The sequence below is a fragment of the Mercenaria mercenaria genome, chromosome 14 (assembly GCF_021730395.1).
Source record: "Mercenaria mercenaria strain notata chromosome 14, MADL_Memer_1, whole genome shotgun sequence".
In the NCBI taxonomy this organism is placed as follows: Eukaryota; Metazoa; Mollusca; class Bivalvia; order Venerida; family Veneridae; genus Mercenaria; species Mercenaria mercenaria.
This window is the reverse complement of record NC_069374.1, coordinates 44,065,902-44,081,610: the sequence shown is the minus strand read 5'-3', so window position 1 is coordinate 44,081,610 and position 15,709 is coordinate 44,065,902. Positions and strand designations below refer to the sequence as shown.

Below are 15,709 nucleotides of genomic sequence, written 5' to 3'. Positions count from 1 at the left end.
AACCTTGTGACCTCTCTAGAGGCCATACTTGTGAATGGATCTCCATAAAAATTAGTCAGAATGTTCACCTTGATGATATCTAGTTGTACCCCCCGACAACAAAGTTGTAAGGGGGGGTATACTGGTTTCAGGTTGTCTGTCTGTCTGTCCGTCTGTCTGTCCGTCTGTCCGTAGACGCAATCTTGTGCGCACCATCTCTCCTTATCCCCTTGACAGAATTTAATGAAACTTCACACAAGTGATCAGTACCAACAGTAGTTGTGCATGGGGCATGTTAGGTTCTTTTAGAAAAAAAATTTGCAGAGTTATGGGACTTTGTTTTTTTTGTTACTATACTATATACATAGACACAATCTTGTGCGCACCATCTCTCCTCATCCCCTTGACACAATTTAATGAAACTTCACACAAGTGATCAGTACCAACAGTAGTTGTGCATGGGGCATGTTAGGTTCTTTTAGAAAAAAAATTTGCAGAGTTATGGGACTTTGTTTTTTTGTTACTATACTATATACATAGACACAATTTTGTGCGCACCATCTCTCCTCATCCCCTTGACACAATTTAATGAAACTTCACACAAGTGATCAGTACCAACAGTAGTTGTGCATGGGACATGTTAGGTTCTTTTAGAAAAAAAATTTGCAGAGTTATGGGACTTTGTTTTTTTGTTACTATACTATATACATAGACACAATCTTGTGCGCACCATCTCTCCTCATCCCCTTGACACAATTTAATGAAACTTCACACAAGTGATCAGTACCAACAGTAGTTGTGCATGGGGCATGTTAGGTTCTTTTAGAAAAAAAATTTGCAGAGTTATGGGACTTTGTTTTTTGTTACTATTCTATATACACAGACACAAACTTGTGTGCACCATCTTCCTCATCCCCTTGACACAATTTAATGAAACTTCACAAAGTGATCAGTACCAACAGTAGTTGTGCATGGGGCATGTTAGGTTCTTTTAGAAAAACTTTTTGCATAGTTATGGGACTTTGTTTTTTGTTACTATACTATATACATAGACACAATCTTGTGCGCACCATCTCTCCTCATCTCCTTGACACAGTTTAATGAAACTTCACACAAGTGATCAGTAACAACAGTAGTTGTGCACGGGACATGTTAGGTTCTTTCAGTGACAAAAATTGCAGAGTTGTGGGACTTTGTTTCTTGTTAACATACTATGTACATACAGTCTGCATATGCAGTCTTGTGCGTGCCTAATCTACCAAACCCTTGCACACAATTTAATGAAACTTCACACAAGTGATCAGTACCAACCCTAGTTGTGCATGGTGCATGTTACATTCTTTTAGATAAATATTCTGCATAGTTATGGGACTTTGTTTTTTGTTACTGTACTGTATACATACAGTCTATATATATATACAGTCCACATAATTATGCAATCTTGTGTGCGTCAAATTGCAATGTACTGTGTCAGTGCATGCGGGGGGTACATTCATCACCTTTAGTGATAGCTCTAGTTCAAGTTTGAAACTGGGTCACGTGCCATAAAAAACTAGGTCAGTAGGTCAAATAATAAAAAACCTTGTGACCTCTCTAGAGGCCATACTTTTCATGGGATCTGTATGAAAGTTGGTCTGAATGTTCATCTTGATGATATCTAGGTCAAGTTTGAAACTGAGTCAACTGTGGTCAAAAACTAGGTCAGTAGGTCTAAAATTATTAAAATCTTTTGACCTCTCTAGAGGCCATATTTTTTAATGGATCTTCATGAAAATTGATCTGAATGTTCACCTTGATGATATCTAGGTCAGTTTCGAAACTGGGTCATGTGCGGTCAAAAACTAGGCCAGTAGGTATAAAAATAGAAAAACCTTGTGACCTCTCTAGAGGCCATATTTTTCATGAGATTAGTGAGAATGTTCACCTTGATGATATCTAGTTAAAGTTCAAAACAGGATCACGTACCTTCGAAAACTAGGTCAATAGGTCAAATAATAGAAAAACCTAGAGACCATATTTTTCAATGGATCTTCATGAAAATTGGTCAGAATTTTTATCTTGATAATATCTAGGTCAAGTTCAAAACTGGATCACATGAGCTCAAAAACTAGGTCACTATATCAAATAATAGAAAAAACGACGTCATACTCAAAACTAGGTCATGTGGGAAGAGGTGAGCGATTCAGGACCATGATGGTCCTCTTGTTTTTTGTAGCAAGTGTATATAAAGTATATTTGAAAGAAGATTCATCACCAACTGACCAGGATATGTTAAGGAATGGCACCTTTTTGCCATGTCTAGATATAACATTTCAAAAACAAAGCAGCTTTGGAAGTGATTAATAATAAACAAAGTAAAGACGATTTCTGTGTAATTGTTTCAGGTATACCACGAGGTGGAGTCATATCTTTCCCTGCAAGTTTTATAGTCAACCAACTTCTGGACCTAATGTCTCGTCAGCGTCGTGATGTCATTCCGAAATGCTCCGTACATGCTGCAGAGGAACTACTTTTCTGTGAGTCCTGTGATTCAGTATTCTGTTTGCAATGTACGGGAGAGGAGCACAATGGACGAGGAGCCAGTGAACATACCGTCATTCCATTCTCGATAGCAATTAAACGTATGTCAGAAATATTGCTGTACAAGGCTCATTTGTGTATCAAAAACCTGAACAATGCGTTTGACAATGTCTCCACTGAAGCACACCAGCTTGAGAATTCAGTGGAACGTACCATGGAAAATATTAATAGGTCGTTTCAAGATATCATTTCTCTCGTTGACAAAAGAAGACAGGAATGTTTATCGATGGTGCGGAAGATACGCGAAGAGAAGAAAACCATATTGAAAGAGCAATTAGATTTGATTCAGTCAGAAAAACAAAAGGTTCAAGGTGAATGTGACGGGTTGCAATATCAGGTCGAGGTCCGCAACATAACCAAGAAGATCAGTGATCTGAATGAAAAGCTTGACTCGACAAGCACTTTGTCCGAACCGCGGGAGAATAGTTTCATGCGCTATGAATATAAACATAACACTGCTTTAAGAGACATATCAAATGCTCTGAACAACCTTGGTCGTATTAAAGTTAGTACAACATTCCCTGCCCTTTGTTCCGCAAAGATTAGCAAAGCAATCACACATCTAAAATCGTGTGTTACCATAACTACAGTTGATTACCATGGAAACCCCAGAGTTAGTGGCTCCGATCCAGTGATAGCCGATCTCAGAAATGACAAGGGAGATGTGATAGATACCAAAATCAAAGATAGAAATGATGGTACCTACGAGATTCATTACGTTCCCCCGAAGTCGGGAAATTATAAAATGTGTATAGGCATATTTAACCGACCAATTAAGGGAAGTCCATTTTCAATTAGTGTAACTGATCACAACAATCCGGTGTTGAGATATGGAACTAGAGGAACAAGAGAGGATGGCTTAATGCAGCCGCTCCGAGTAGCGACGGGGGATTCTGATGGGAATGTGTATGTTCTTGATACGGGTAACAGTAGAGTCAAGGTCATTGACGAGTATGGGGACTTTGTGCGCCATATTGGATCAGAGGGGTTCGAAAATCAAAGTGGGATGGGCATTGCTCTTACAAAGGACAATCAAGTTGTTGTTGTGAATTGGAGAACGAAACTAGTATCCTTCCTTTCACAAGAAGGCGAACTTTTGAACAAATTTACACATGACTGTTTCGCAGAACCGATTGATATTGCGATTAATTCGCGTGATGAGATTATTATTGCCGATATTGGAGCAAATAAAATTTTCATATTTGACCGGTCAGGAAAGTTGTTGACGACTTTCGGAAATAAAGGGGAAAGGGAGGGACAGTTTAGAAACATCTCCGCCGTGACTGTAGGAAAATGTGATGAAATCCTTGTAGCGGATCATAGAATTCAAGTATTCACTAAGGATGGTAAATTTTCCCGCCAAGTTCCGAATCAGTCCAAAGGCGACTATGGCGGGATCGTTGTTGACTCTTCAGGCTATATTTTAGCCACCCGTATTGAAAAAGGTCGGGGCTTTGTGCAAGTCTTGAATTCGAGTGGAAAATTGATGTTCTGTATAGACAGTTTCGAGGACAAGTTGAAACGTCCTAGTGGACTCGCTGTAACAAAAGACCATCATGTATATGTAGCAGACCTTGGAAACAACTGTGTCAAAAAGTTTAGATACAGGTGAGCAAATGATATAAAATTGAAAATGATAGAAATGTCTAAACAATACAAAGTTTGAAATGGTTTTCACAAGCATTTTCTTTCATGATTATTTTAATAGCAAAGCATTTCAAAGTATAACAAAAAGGTTTCCATACTTTAACAGAAAAATCAGATGTAAAATAAAGTTGAGAATTTATATAAAGTGAGACATTTTTATTACCCCTTTTGCAGAAGGGATATATTGTTCTGCTCATATAGGTCAATAGAGTTATCCAATCAATAAGCAGAAAATACTTAGGCCTATAGTGATCAAATTTCATTGGCTGATTTTTCTTCTTTTTAGCTCGACTATTCGAAGAATAGTCTAGCTATTCTACTCACCCTGGCGTCGGCGTCGGTGTCGGCGTCACACCTTGGTTAAGTTTTTGCATGCAAGTACATACAGCTATCATTTAAAGGCATATAGCTTTGAAACTTATTTATTCTTTTTCTAGGTCAATTACCAACCTCACTGGGTCAAGTTCCATAACTCTAACATGTATTTTGAGCAAATTATGCCCCCTTTTGGACTTAGAAAATTCTGGTTAAAGTTTTACATGCAAGTTACTATCTCCAAAACTAATGCAGATATTGAATTGAAACTTCACATGTGTCTTCGGGGTTATAAAACTAGTTGATAGCACCAAGTCCCATAACTCTGACCTTCATTTTGGCCAAATTATGCCCCCTTTTGGACTTAGAAAATTCTGGTTAAAGTTTTGCGTGCAAGTACATACAGCTATTACTTAAAGGCATATAGATTTGAAACTTATTTTTTCTTTTTCTAGATCAATTACCTACCTCACTGGGTCAAGTCCCATAACTCTGACATGTATTTTGGCCAAATTAAGCCCCCTTTTGGACTTAGAAAATTCTGGTTAAAGTTTTGCGTGCAAGTACATACAGCTATTACTAAAAGGCATATAGATTTGAAACTTATTTTTTCTTTTTCTAGATCAATTACCTACCTCACTGGGTCAAGTCCCATAACTCTGACATGTATCAAGGCTCTGTGCTTGGCCCTCTGCTTTTTATTTTATATATTAATGATCTGCCCCAACATCTGAAAGACTGTTTCACTGATATTTTTGCAGATGATACAACCTTAACTGTTGTTGGAAACACCAAACAAGAAATCAGTTCTGAATTACAGTCTGTACTCTCTAAAATTGAGGACTGGTGCAAGCATAATTATATGACAGCTAATGTACAAAAAACCAAAGCAATGTTTATCTCATCAAGAGGAACTAATAAAGATACTTTGAACCCATCGCCTCTTACATTCAACAATGAAACTGTCGAATATACAGAATCAGAAAAACTGTTAGGTGTACATGTCAGTAATAACTTAAGCTGGAAAGATCATATTGATAACACACTAAAGAAATGCAATTCCTTACTTTATCTTTTACAACGAATAAAATGCTACCTAGATATTCCCCAGAGAAAACTTTTCTTTAATGCTTATATTTTACCCCACTTGGATTATTGCTGCACGATTTGGGGTAATTGCAACAGGGATTCAATGGAAAAAGTTACAAAATTTCAAAAAGAGCAGCTCGAATCATCCTTGATAAATGTTTTTATTTTCCATCTGAAGATTTGTTTAAAGAGCTGAACTGGATGAAATTCAATGAACGACTGCATTATAAGAAAGCAATTTTAGTCTTTAAATCAATTAACAATCTTAGTCCATCCTATCTTCAAAGTAAATTTAAATTTGTACATAATCCTTACATTAATTTAAGATCAGAATCAAATAAATGTCTTGAAGTACCTAAACCAAACTTAGAACTGTACAGAAAATCCCTTGAATACTCGGGACCAAAAATCTGGAACACATTACCTCTTGAAGTAAAAAATTCTAACAGTCTTGAGCAGTTCAAAAGATCCTATTTAACAAACTGGAAAATGAACAACGTAACATATGCTTAGAATGTTGTAATCATGCTATTGTCAATTTGTATTTGAAATCTATTTGTAAATATTGTACATAATTTTGAGGCCCACTTGGAAGATTGGGCATGCCTAATAGTGTTGCCTCAATAAATAAAGTCATTATTATTATTATTATTATTATTATTTTGGCCAAATTATGCCCCCTTTTGGACTTAGAAAATCCTGGTTAAAGTTTTACATGCAAGTAACTATCTCCAAAACTACTACAGATATTGAATTGAAACTTCACATGTGTCTTCGGGGTTATAAAACTAGTTGATAGCACCAAGTCCCATAACTCTGACATGTATTTTGGGCAAATTATGCCCCCGTTTTGGACTTAGAAAATCCTGGTTAAAGTTTTGCGTGCAAGTACATACAGCTATTACAAAAAGGCATATAGCTTTGAAACTTATTTATTCTTTTTCTAGGTCAATTACCAACCTCACTGGGTCAAGTTCCATAACTCATAACATGTATTTTGAGCAAATTATGCCCCCTTTTGGACTTAGAAAATTCTGGTTAAAGTTTTACATGCAAGTTTCTATCCCCAAAACTAATGCAGATATTGAATTGAAACTTAACATGTTTCTTCGGGGTTATAAAACTAGTTGATAGCATCAAGTCCCATAACTCGGATATGTATTTTGGTCAAATTATGTCCCCTTTCGAACTTAATACTCTTTTGATATTTAACATTTTGGGTAATAATTTCCTGCTTCTGTGACAATATTTCGAATAGTCGAGCTTGGCTGTCTTACGGACAGCTCTTGTTTCATTTTGAGTCAGAGGTCACAGTAATATTAAGACTGAAAACTTCCTAACCAATAACTGGGCAAAGTTAGGCATATAGCTGTCAGAATTTGTAAAATGAATGCTTTTTCAGTAGATGACCCATAATGTTTTGAAGGTCAGAAAGTCAAAGGTCAATGTCACTGTGACCATGAGACTGAAAACAGTTCCCAATCAAGAAAGTTGTCATACTTCAGAGAATGATTACATTTGGTCATTCTATGAGCCCTATTGTTTGGAAGTCACTAGGTCAGATGTCAAGGTCACAGTGATATCAAGACAGAAAAATGGTTACTAAACCCTTTGGGGCTCATACCTTTGTACTTGAGACTAATAATTACATAACCAGACCTTTCACTGCTAAATTTCTATAATGAACTTTTCCATCTTTCAGTTTGGACGGTACCATTAACTAATTAAGGGATGCTTACCAAAACGATACTGATAGATTGATGAACAGTGTAGATCATGATCAGACTGCACAGATGTGCAATCTGATCTTGGTCTGCACTGGTAGCAAAGGCAGAATCATTTGCCACCAGTAACCGTAGTGCGGGAGGTCGTGGGTTCGATCCATGGCCGCGTCATACCAAAGACGTAAAAAAATGTTACTTGGCGCTCAGCATTAAGAGGATAGTGCTAGGACTGGTCAGCCCAGTGTCAATATAATGTGTCTGGGTGGGGTATCATGCCAGGTGTCTACGGTATGATATTCCAGTGAGGCAGCACTATAAAGTTGGGCATTGTGCTCACTGCTACAAGTAGATACCATCGTTTATATAACTGAAAAATTGTTGAAAAAAACGTTAAACCCAAACACACACACACATACACACACACACTTGCCACCAGCAGGCTAAGGGTTAATGGGGGTCATTATTATATGTATAACAAACAGCTCTTGTATATTGATTGGTAAGTTTTGCAGCATCAGTCATGAATGTTAAGTGTGTGGTGTTCAGTGCAAAGAATTAAAAATAATAACAAAACGGCAGATTTTTTAAAGCACCTCCAAATATTTATTGGTATGGTATGCATGTGACCTTGATGCATCTGATAAATTTCGAAGCTTTTTTGCTAGCAACTTGATGTGTTGCTAAGCATGTGGCCAGGGTCTGAACCTAATCTTCATTTTCAAAAAAGTATGCCCTTCTGCATATTTAGAAAGTTGGTTTATACAATAATGTTAACATTTGGCCTAATGGTGGCAAGTGATTTTGCCTTTGCGACCAGTGCAGACCAAGATGTGCAGGCTAATCATGATCTGCACTGTTTGCTATTCAGTCAGTAAATTTTCAGTGAACACACCTTTGAATAATAAGTGGCACTGCCCAAATTTAATGATGGACCAGTCCATTTCAGAAATATAGTGGGGTAAAGATTAAGGAAGGATCTGGCATTACACAATTACTTTCGTCTACCAGATGAAAACTGACAATGAACTCTATGAACACTTTGCTTTGTCAAATAGCTCTGCTGTTGAAAAAGTTTTCTCCAACATTTTATCTTCTCTTTAACCTTTACCCTGCTAAATTTCTAAAATGAACAGGTCCATCATTCAATTTGGGCAATACCATTTATTATTCAAAGGGGTGTTCACTGAAAATTTACTGACTGAATAGCGAACAGTGCAGACCATGATTAGCCTGCACGGATGTGCAGGCTAATCTTGGTCTGCACTGGTCGCAAAGGCCGCCAGCAGGCTAAAGGTTAACTTTGTTATGGATTGAAGGATCTTAAAAAGAACTTTGCAAGATCCCACACCCACACTTTAGTTTGAAAGTAAAGGTCTGAAGTATACAAACTAAAATACCCTTGAACTGTTTCTTTACTTTGTAATGAAACATGAGTTTGGTTTCTCGGTTATTGTTAAAGCTTGAATTGTTTCCATATTTCTTCAGGTAGTGCAAAGGGAAAAAACCAGTCACAGACAGATCACCAAAAGGCTTCAACCATAGCACACGGCGTTTTCCACAGTACAGAAATTGATCCAGTCGGAAACTTGACATGGCATTACATCTATTATGCACTTAATTTGTTGTGTTTTGTGGGTTTTTTTTATGCAAGGAAGACAACTTTAGACTGCTTCTGTTGTAAAATACTTTTATCCAAAAATAGTGATGACCTATTTGTAAAAACAGCAAGACTTTTAAAAAAAAAAAACTTGTACGCTTTGTGCAAATGAAGATTTCATATAGGTGTAACTTGTAAGATATACAAGTCTTATTGTATGGCCAGTCTTTAGATTGTTTTATACTATTGTAAGCTTTACAGGCATTGCTCTTAATTTTGATATTTTTTACATATTTTTTTTATACCTGAATATTAGGAATTAAGTAAAAAAGAAATGAAATGCTTGGCAGTTTTTAACTTTTCAAAATACTCAACCGCAGAAATAACTGGAGTAAAATTTTTGTATAGAATGTCAACTGATATAAATAAAATAATTACAATTTAACATCTGTTTTTTATGCCCCCGGCATCTACTGATGCGGGAGGCATGTAGTGATTGTCCTGTCCATCTGTCTGTTCGTCGTCCATCCGTACGAGCTTAACCAAATGGGACCGTTTCGTCTAGCATCAATACCCCTTACTAGAATGACTTGATACTAATGCAGATATAACCTGTGACCATTCCTCATCTTCAGACATCACCTGACCTCATTTTGACCTTGACCTTGACCTCTTTTTGGACTTTGGTTGCTTTATATGGGCCATCTCTTGGTTAACCAAATGGGACCGTTTCGTCTAGCATCAATACCACTTACAAGAATGAATTGATACTAATACAGATGTAACCTGTGACCATTCCTCATCTTCAAACATCACCTTGACCTCGTTTTGGACTTTGGTTGCTTTGTATCGACAAGGATGCCACCGGGGGCATCAAGCGTTTATTGAACGCAGCTCATTGTTTTTTAATACACTTGAAACTGTTATCTAAATTGCTAACCTTGTAGAAAAAAATATTTTGATATTCTAAATGACTGATCGGAAAGTTTTTTAAAAAATGTTTTCTAATTTCATGGCAGTTGATGTTTGTTTATGCAGTTTTCGACCATTTCTTCTGATATTGATAGGTATGTGTTTGTTTATATTTATGTATTTTCAAAGTTATGCTTTTTTGTTTGCTCACCTTTTAAAAAGAGCTCAACAGAGTCAGTTCAGTTGGATTTTGAAATCCATGATGTTTTGTAGAATATGTTTTCTGATTGGCTACTGCATATATGATAATTTTGTTAACCAATAGAAAGTTCTCTCTTTTTCTTACAGCAATTTTGATTGGTCAACCTGAACTGGGTGTATGAATTGTTGATGAAATTTGTAAATGAGGAGAAGTTGTCTTCAATTTTTGCCTGCATATTAGTTCCACATTTCGGTGTTAAATTCATTACCATGTTATCATGTTACCTATTTCTGTGTCTACACTTGAATCACCATGATCAGGAATTGTTTTCTTTTTTTTCTAATTTGAAGACATAAAAGTTATGAACTGAGTGTTTTTGTTGCTGTTAAAGATTTTGTACCTATCTGGAGAAAATTATTTTGACACATACTTTTTAGATATCAACATCTTTCTTCAGAAATAGGCAAGTTGCCTGTTTGATCTATAAATACATGGATATTTTTGTCTAGAACCGTATTTTAGATATACAGTTGTTATTCTAGGCTTTACTATATTTATGGCATTAAACAATAACTGACAAGGGTCCATAATTCAATAAAACTGGAACTGAGAATTAGTTCCGAGGTTTTGAAGAGCAGTCTTGAAATGCAACCTTTCCATTGGCCAGTTTCAAATCTGAGCTCAGAATCAACCAATCAGATACTCAGGAGATTTGAGACTAGTCTCCAAACTCATTTTGTTACCTTAGGGCCCAGAACTATTAAAATTATTTGTTGTATCAACATTAGGCAGTAAGGGCTTGAAAGGCAGTCTGTAAAACAAGTGTGAAACATTTGCCAAGCATTCCCTGTTTTAGATATTGCAAACAACAACGTTTTCATACAATTACATTATATAACATAATTATATATGTACATAAACAATAGGGACTGTTCATTAAATATTTTTTATTGACAATGTTTTTAACAATTTAGCAGTAAAAGTAGGAATATTATACCTTGATAAGTTATTTTAAGAGATTGTATTTTTTCAGTTTTTGTTAACATCTTACAAATACAATGTGTGGTTATTATAAAGTATGCAAGTTAACACAAAGGTGATTACTTTTAAAATTATATGCATGAATATAACTAGATCATGAGACAATTTTGGATTTATCTGTGTAAAAGAATAAATGTTTATACATCCTATTATTTCAAGACCAGTGCTCCCCCACTCTCCCAACACCACTCCACACGATGTTTATTTCTAAAACTCATTTAACAATATTGTAAGGACAAAATTTGTCCTGTTATGAGATTTTAATTGAAGTTTCTGGTGTATGGGCTATTTATGCTGTAATGTTTTACTCTATGCACTTGTAAGATTTGAACTGAGAACACCATTTTTCTGAGTGTGTATATTATAATGGTGAATGTTGATTTATAATAGTTTGCTTTACATATTGTAGCAAACTTCTCTGCATGTTCTTGTGCCATTTAGTACATCTTGCAATAGATATATAGTATTTTGTGTGGTATAGATGATATTCCTAATCGGTGCCATTTTGAACATGTCATCTCTGCAGTTTGAACTTTGACTTTGAGTCATGACTGCCTTTATTGCATCAAAGTACTGGTACGATTCTGAATATGAAATTGAACCATACATGGAAATACTGTTATGTGAGTCTGAAATTTGAACTTTAAATGGAAGTACTGCCATGGTTCAGTGTCTGATATTGAACTTCATTGACATTGAACTTTAAATGGAAATAGTAGCGTGGTCAGTCTGAAATTGAACTTTAAATGGAAATACTGTCGTGGTTCAGTCTGAAATTGAACTTCACAAAAATTTGACTCTAAATGGAAATGCTGCCATGGCTCAAAATCTGAAATTTAACTTTGAACACTGAAATTGAACTTTAAATGGAAATACTACCATGGTCAGTCGGAAATATAACTTTAAATGGAAATGCTGCCATGGCTCAAAATCTGAAATCTAACTTCACTGAAATTGAACTTTAAATGGAAATACTACCATGGTCAGTCTGTAATTGAACTTTAAATGGAAGTACTGTCGTAGCTCAAAGTCTGAATTTGAAATTCACTGAAATTGAACTTTAAATGGAAAAATACTGTCATGGTCAGTCTGAAATTGAAATTTAAATGGAAATAGTGCCGTGGCTCAGTCAGAAATTGAACTAAAATGGAAATACAACCATGGTTCAGAGTCTGAAATTGTACTTAAATTGGAAATACTGTCATGTTTTAGTGACAGTTATTTAAATGAACTACACATTTAATTACCGCCATGGTTCAGAATGTGATATTGAACTGTACATAGAAATGTTGTCAAGATCGAGCTATATGCCATGGAAATACTGTAATGATTTAGATTGTCTAACTTTACATACCAGTAATGTCATCGTTTTGGCAAGCAATTATTGAACTATATCTGGAAATGAGTTAAACATATATGAGAACATATATCTTAGTTTGGTGCCTGACATTGAATAAACATCATTGTAGTCAGCTCTAAGATGTAGAATACCTCAGCAATGAGCAGTTATTTTAAAAATGTAAAAATGACAAGTCACAATACCTAAGGAACATAATGGTTATGTGGTGTAATGTGGAAAATATGCTTTCTAAGATTAAAGTCTATGCAACTAAACTGTATGAATGCTCTGATGACCTACAAGGATTGTACATCATATTTTAATTTGTCAAAAAAAAACACTGTTGCTAGAGCGAACTATAGAAAAGTCTTCAAATGCCATCTTCTCCAAAACCACTGGTCTGATTATGAATTATTTCACAGAAGTGACCATTTACCAAAACTAATAAAAATCATCTGGATTTGTCAAAAAAAAAACAACCTGGGTCTAGTTTTCTGTATATGACTCCAGGAAATGCCTTGAAAATGTTCTCTAAATCTACAGGCCAGTTTTACAAGGTCATTTGGCAGAAATGAGCTGCGCCATGGGAAAACCAACATAGTGGGTTTGTGACCAGCATGGATCCAGACCAGCCTGCGCATCTGTGCAGTCTGGTCAGGATCCATGCTGTTCGCTAACGGTTTTTCTCATTGCAATAGACTTTGAAAGCGAACAGCATGGATCCTGACCAGACTGCGCAGGTGCGCAGGCTGGTCTGGATCCATGCTGGTCACAAAGCCACTATGTTGGTTTTCTCATGGCGCGGCACAAATGTTTCTGGTGAGTGATACAGGACCAACATTGCCCTCTTCTTTAATAACGGAATTGGAAAAAATGTGTAATCTCCAGTGCTGTATCTTTCCAATTGCCTGTTCTTATTTGTTGTATTTGAACATAAATAATGCATGTAGAAAATTTATGTACTTGACCAGTGGAAATGCCAGACACTTTTTTAAGGCAAGATAAACTTTGTATCAGCATATTAAAACGGCTAGTTGCTCCTATTTGAAAACGAAGCACATTGTGTTTTAGTCTACCTTTTTCAAGTGTGTTTGCTACTTTGTATCATTGGATGTACAGTTGTATTTCATGTTTAATTAGGTCTTTCAATGTTTTTATAGCGATTCTAGTAATTGTTTAGGTTTTCAGTGACAAATAATTTTGATCATAAAATACTTTTCAAGTTATCATTCGATGACTTACTATAAAATTTTGAGCTGATTTCTTTATTTTGTTGAAGAAGTAAGATATCCCAAACAGTTGTTTATTAGTTATTATATCACAAAGATGCAGCCCCAGTGATATTATGATATACATTTGAATGACAATGATTTTATTCATGAGAAAATCACCATTAAGAGATATGTTATTTCTAAACTAACATGATATCAATGATCACTACCTACATCCTTGATGACATTTTTCATGTTCTGTACTGTGTAAATGATCAGCACATCAGTATAATGTTTGGCACTATGTTTTAATAATTGTAACTTACAAAAAGTGATTGTATTGCATAATAACGTCACACTTTCAGTCTTCTTTTGTAATAGTTAAACAAATTGGGTCGTGTTAGAATTAGGTGATTTTCTATATATACACGTTTTGAAATCTCAACCTTGATAACCTGTTAAGTAATTTTGGAATTTCTTTCAAAGTTCCAAGTTTTACAAATGAATGCTATGGTTATGCTATGGCTATGGTTATGCTATGGCTATGATTATGCTATGGCTATGGCTATGCTATGGCTATGCTATGGCTATGGCTATGCTATGGCTATGGCTATATTGTTTTGTTTTCTGGTCATACATCTAATGATAATGTGCAATTTTCATGAGGCATGTGTGAAATGAAGTTTTCTTGTAGTAGTGTGAAAATAGCTTGTTTTGTTTGCAAATTATTTATCTGTGTGAATATTTTCTATATGCAGATTATGTGTACAATTTCTTATTTCTTAATGGGTAGTATTTGGTTAACAACAAAATAAAAAATCAATATGAATCAATCTTCATTTATAGTTTCATTTAATTATCCACCCAACCTGAAAATTTAATATTTTCTCTGGGTCTTCCTGTTACGCTTGTCCTGAACCAAAAGTGCAGTGTGTTAGTAGCCCACCTGAGCACAAAGTGCGAAAGGTGAGCTGTTTTGATCAATAACAGTCCATCCTTCTGTGCTTGAGGCACTTAGATTTACCTTTGTCCATGTGTCATCGTCCTAATTTTTGTCGTGCATATCTCAAAAACATTTTGACCCAGCCGTCAAACCTCACAGGATTGTCAGTCTCTGTTTTGATTGGGATTTCACACAGCTAGACCAGAGTTACAGCCCTTGACTTAGTAAAAAATATGCATAAAAAGGGCTGTAAAGATTGTATTGCATCTGTCTCAACCTAGGATGAAACATAGGAATATTATTGTGACTTTGTGCAAGTCTTTTTAGCTCACCTGTCACAGTGACAAGGTGAGCTTTTGTGATCGTCCGTCGTCAGTCCGTGCGTGCGCGCGTCAACAATTCCTTGTCTGCACGATAGTGGTTTCATTTATGATTTTATTTTAACCAAACTTGCACACAACTTGTATCACCATAAGATCACGGTTCCTTTCTTGAACTGGCCAGATCCCATTATGGGTTCCAGAGTTATGGCCCCTGAAAGGGCCAAAATTAGCTATTTTGACCTTGTCTGCACAATAGCAGCTTTATTTATGATTAGATTTTTACCAAACTGGCACGCAACTTGTATCACCACGAGATCTTGGTTCCTTTCTTGAACTGGCCAGATTCCATTATGGGTTCCAGAGTTATTTTGACCTTGTCTGCACAATAGCAGCTTCATTTATGATTTGATTTTAACCAAACTTGCACACAACTTGTATCACCATAAGATCTTGGTTCCTTTCTTGAACTGGCGAGATTCCATTATGGGTTCCAGAGTGATGGCCCCTGAAAGGGCCAAAATTAGCTATTTTGACCTTGTCTGCACAATAGCAGCTTCATTTATGATTTGAATTTAATCAAACTTGCACAAAACTTGTGTCACCATAAGATCTTGGTTCCTTTCTTGATCTGGCCAGATCCCATAATGGGTTCCAGAATTATGGCCCCTGAAAGGGCCAAAATTAGCTATTTTGACCTTGTCTGCACAATAGCAGCTTCATTTATGATTTGATTTTAACCAAACTTGCACACAACTTGTATCACCACGAGATCTTGCTTCCTTTCTTCAACTGGCCAGATTCCATCAT

At 35.9% G+C, this 15,709-nt stretch overlaps 1 protein-coding gene across 8 annotated transcripts in view; it reads left to right on the top strand.

Annotated features, from left to right (window-relative positions):
- Nucleotides 1-14,465, top strand: part of LOC123527428 (tripartite motif-containing protein 2-like) — a 63,059-nt gene extending 48,594 nt beyond the window's left edge. For 7 of the 8 annotated variants that reach the window (XM_053523354.1, XM_053523356.1, XM_053523355.1 and 4 more), the window contains 2 exons: nt 2,364-4,167; nt 8,820-14,465. In XM_053523354.1, the coding sequence (XP_053379329.1) occupies nt 2,364-4,167; nt 8,820-8,823 (1,808 nt within the window). In that variant the 3' untranslated portion in view covers nt 8,824-14,465. Of the gene's footprint in view, nt 1-2,363; nt 4,172-8,819 lie in introns of those variants that run through there. The other variant, XM_053523359.1, reaches the window with a different exon arrangement.
- The last annotated feature ends 1,244 nt before the right edge of the window (nt 14,466-15,709 follow it).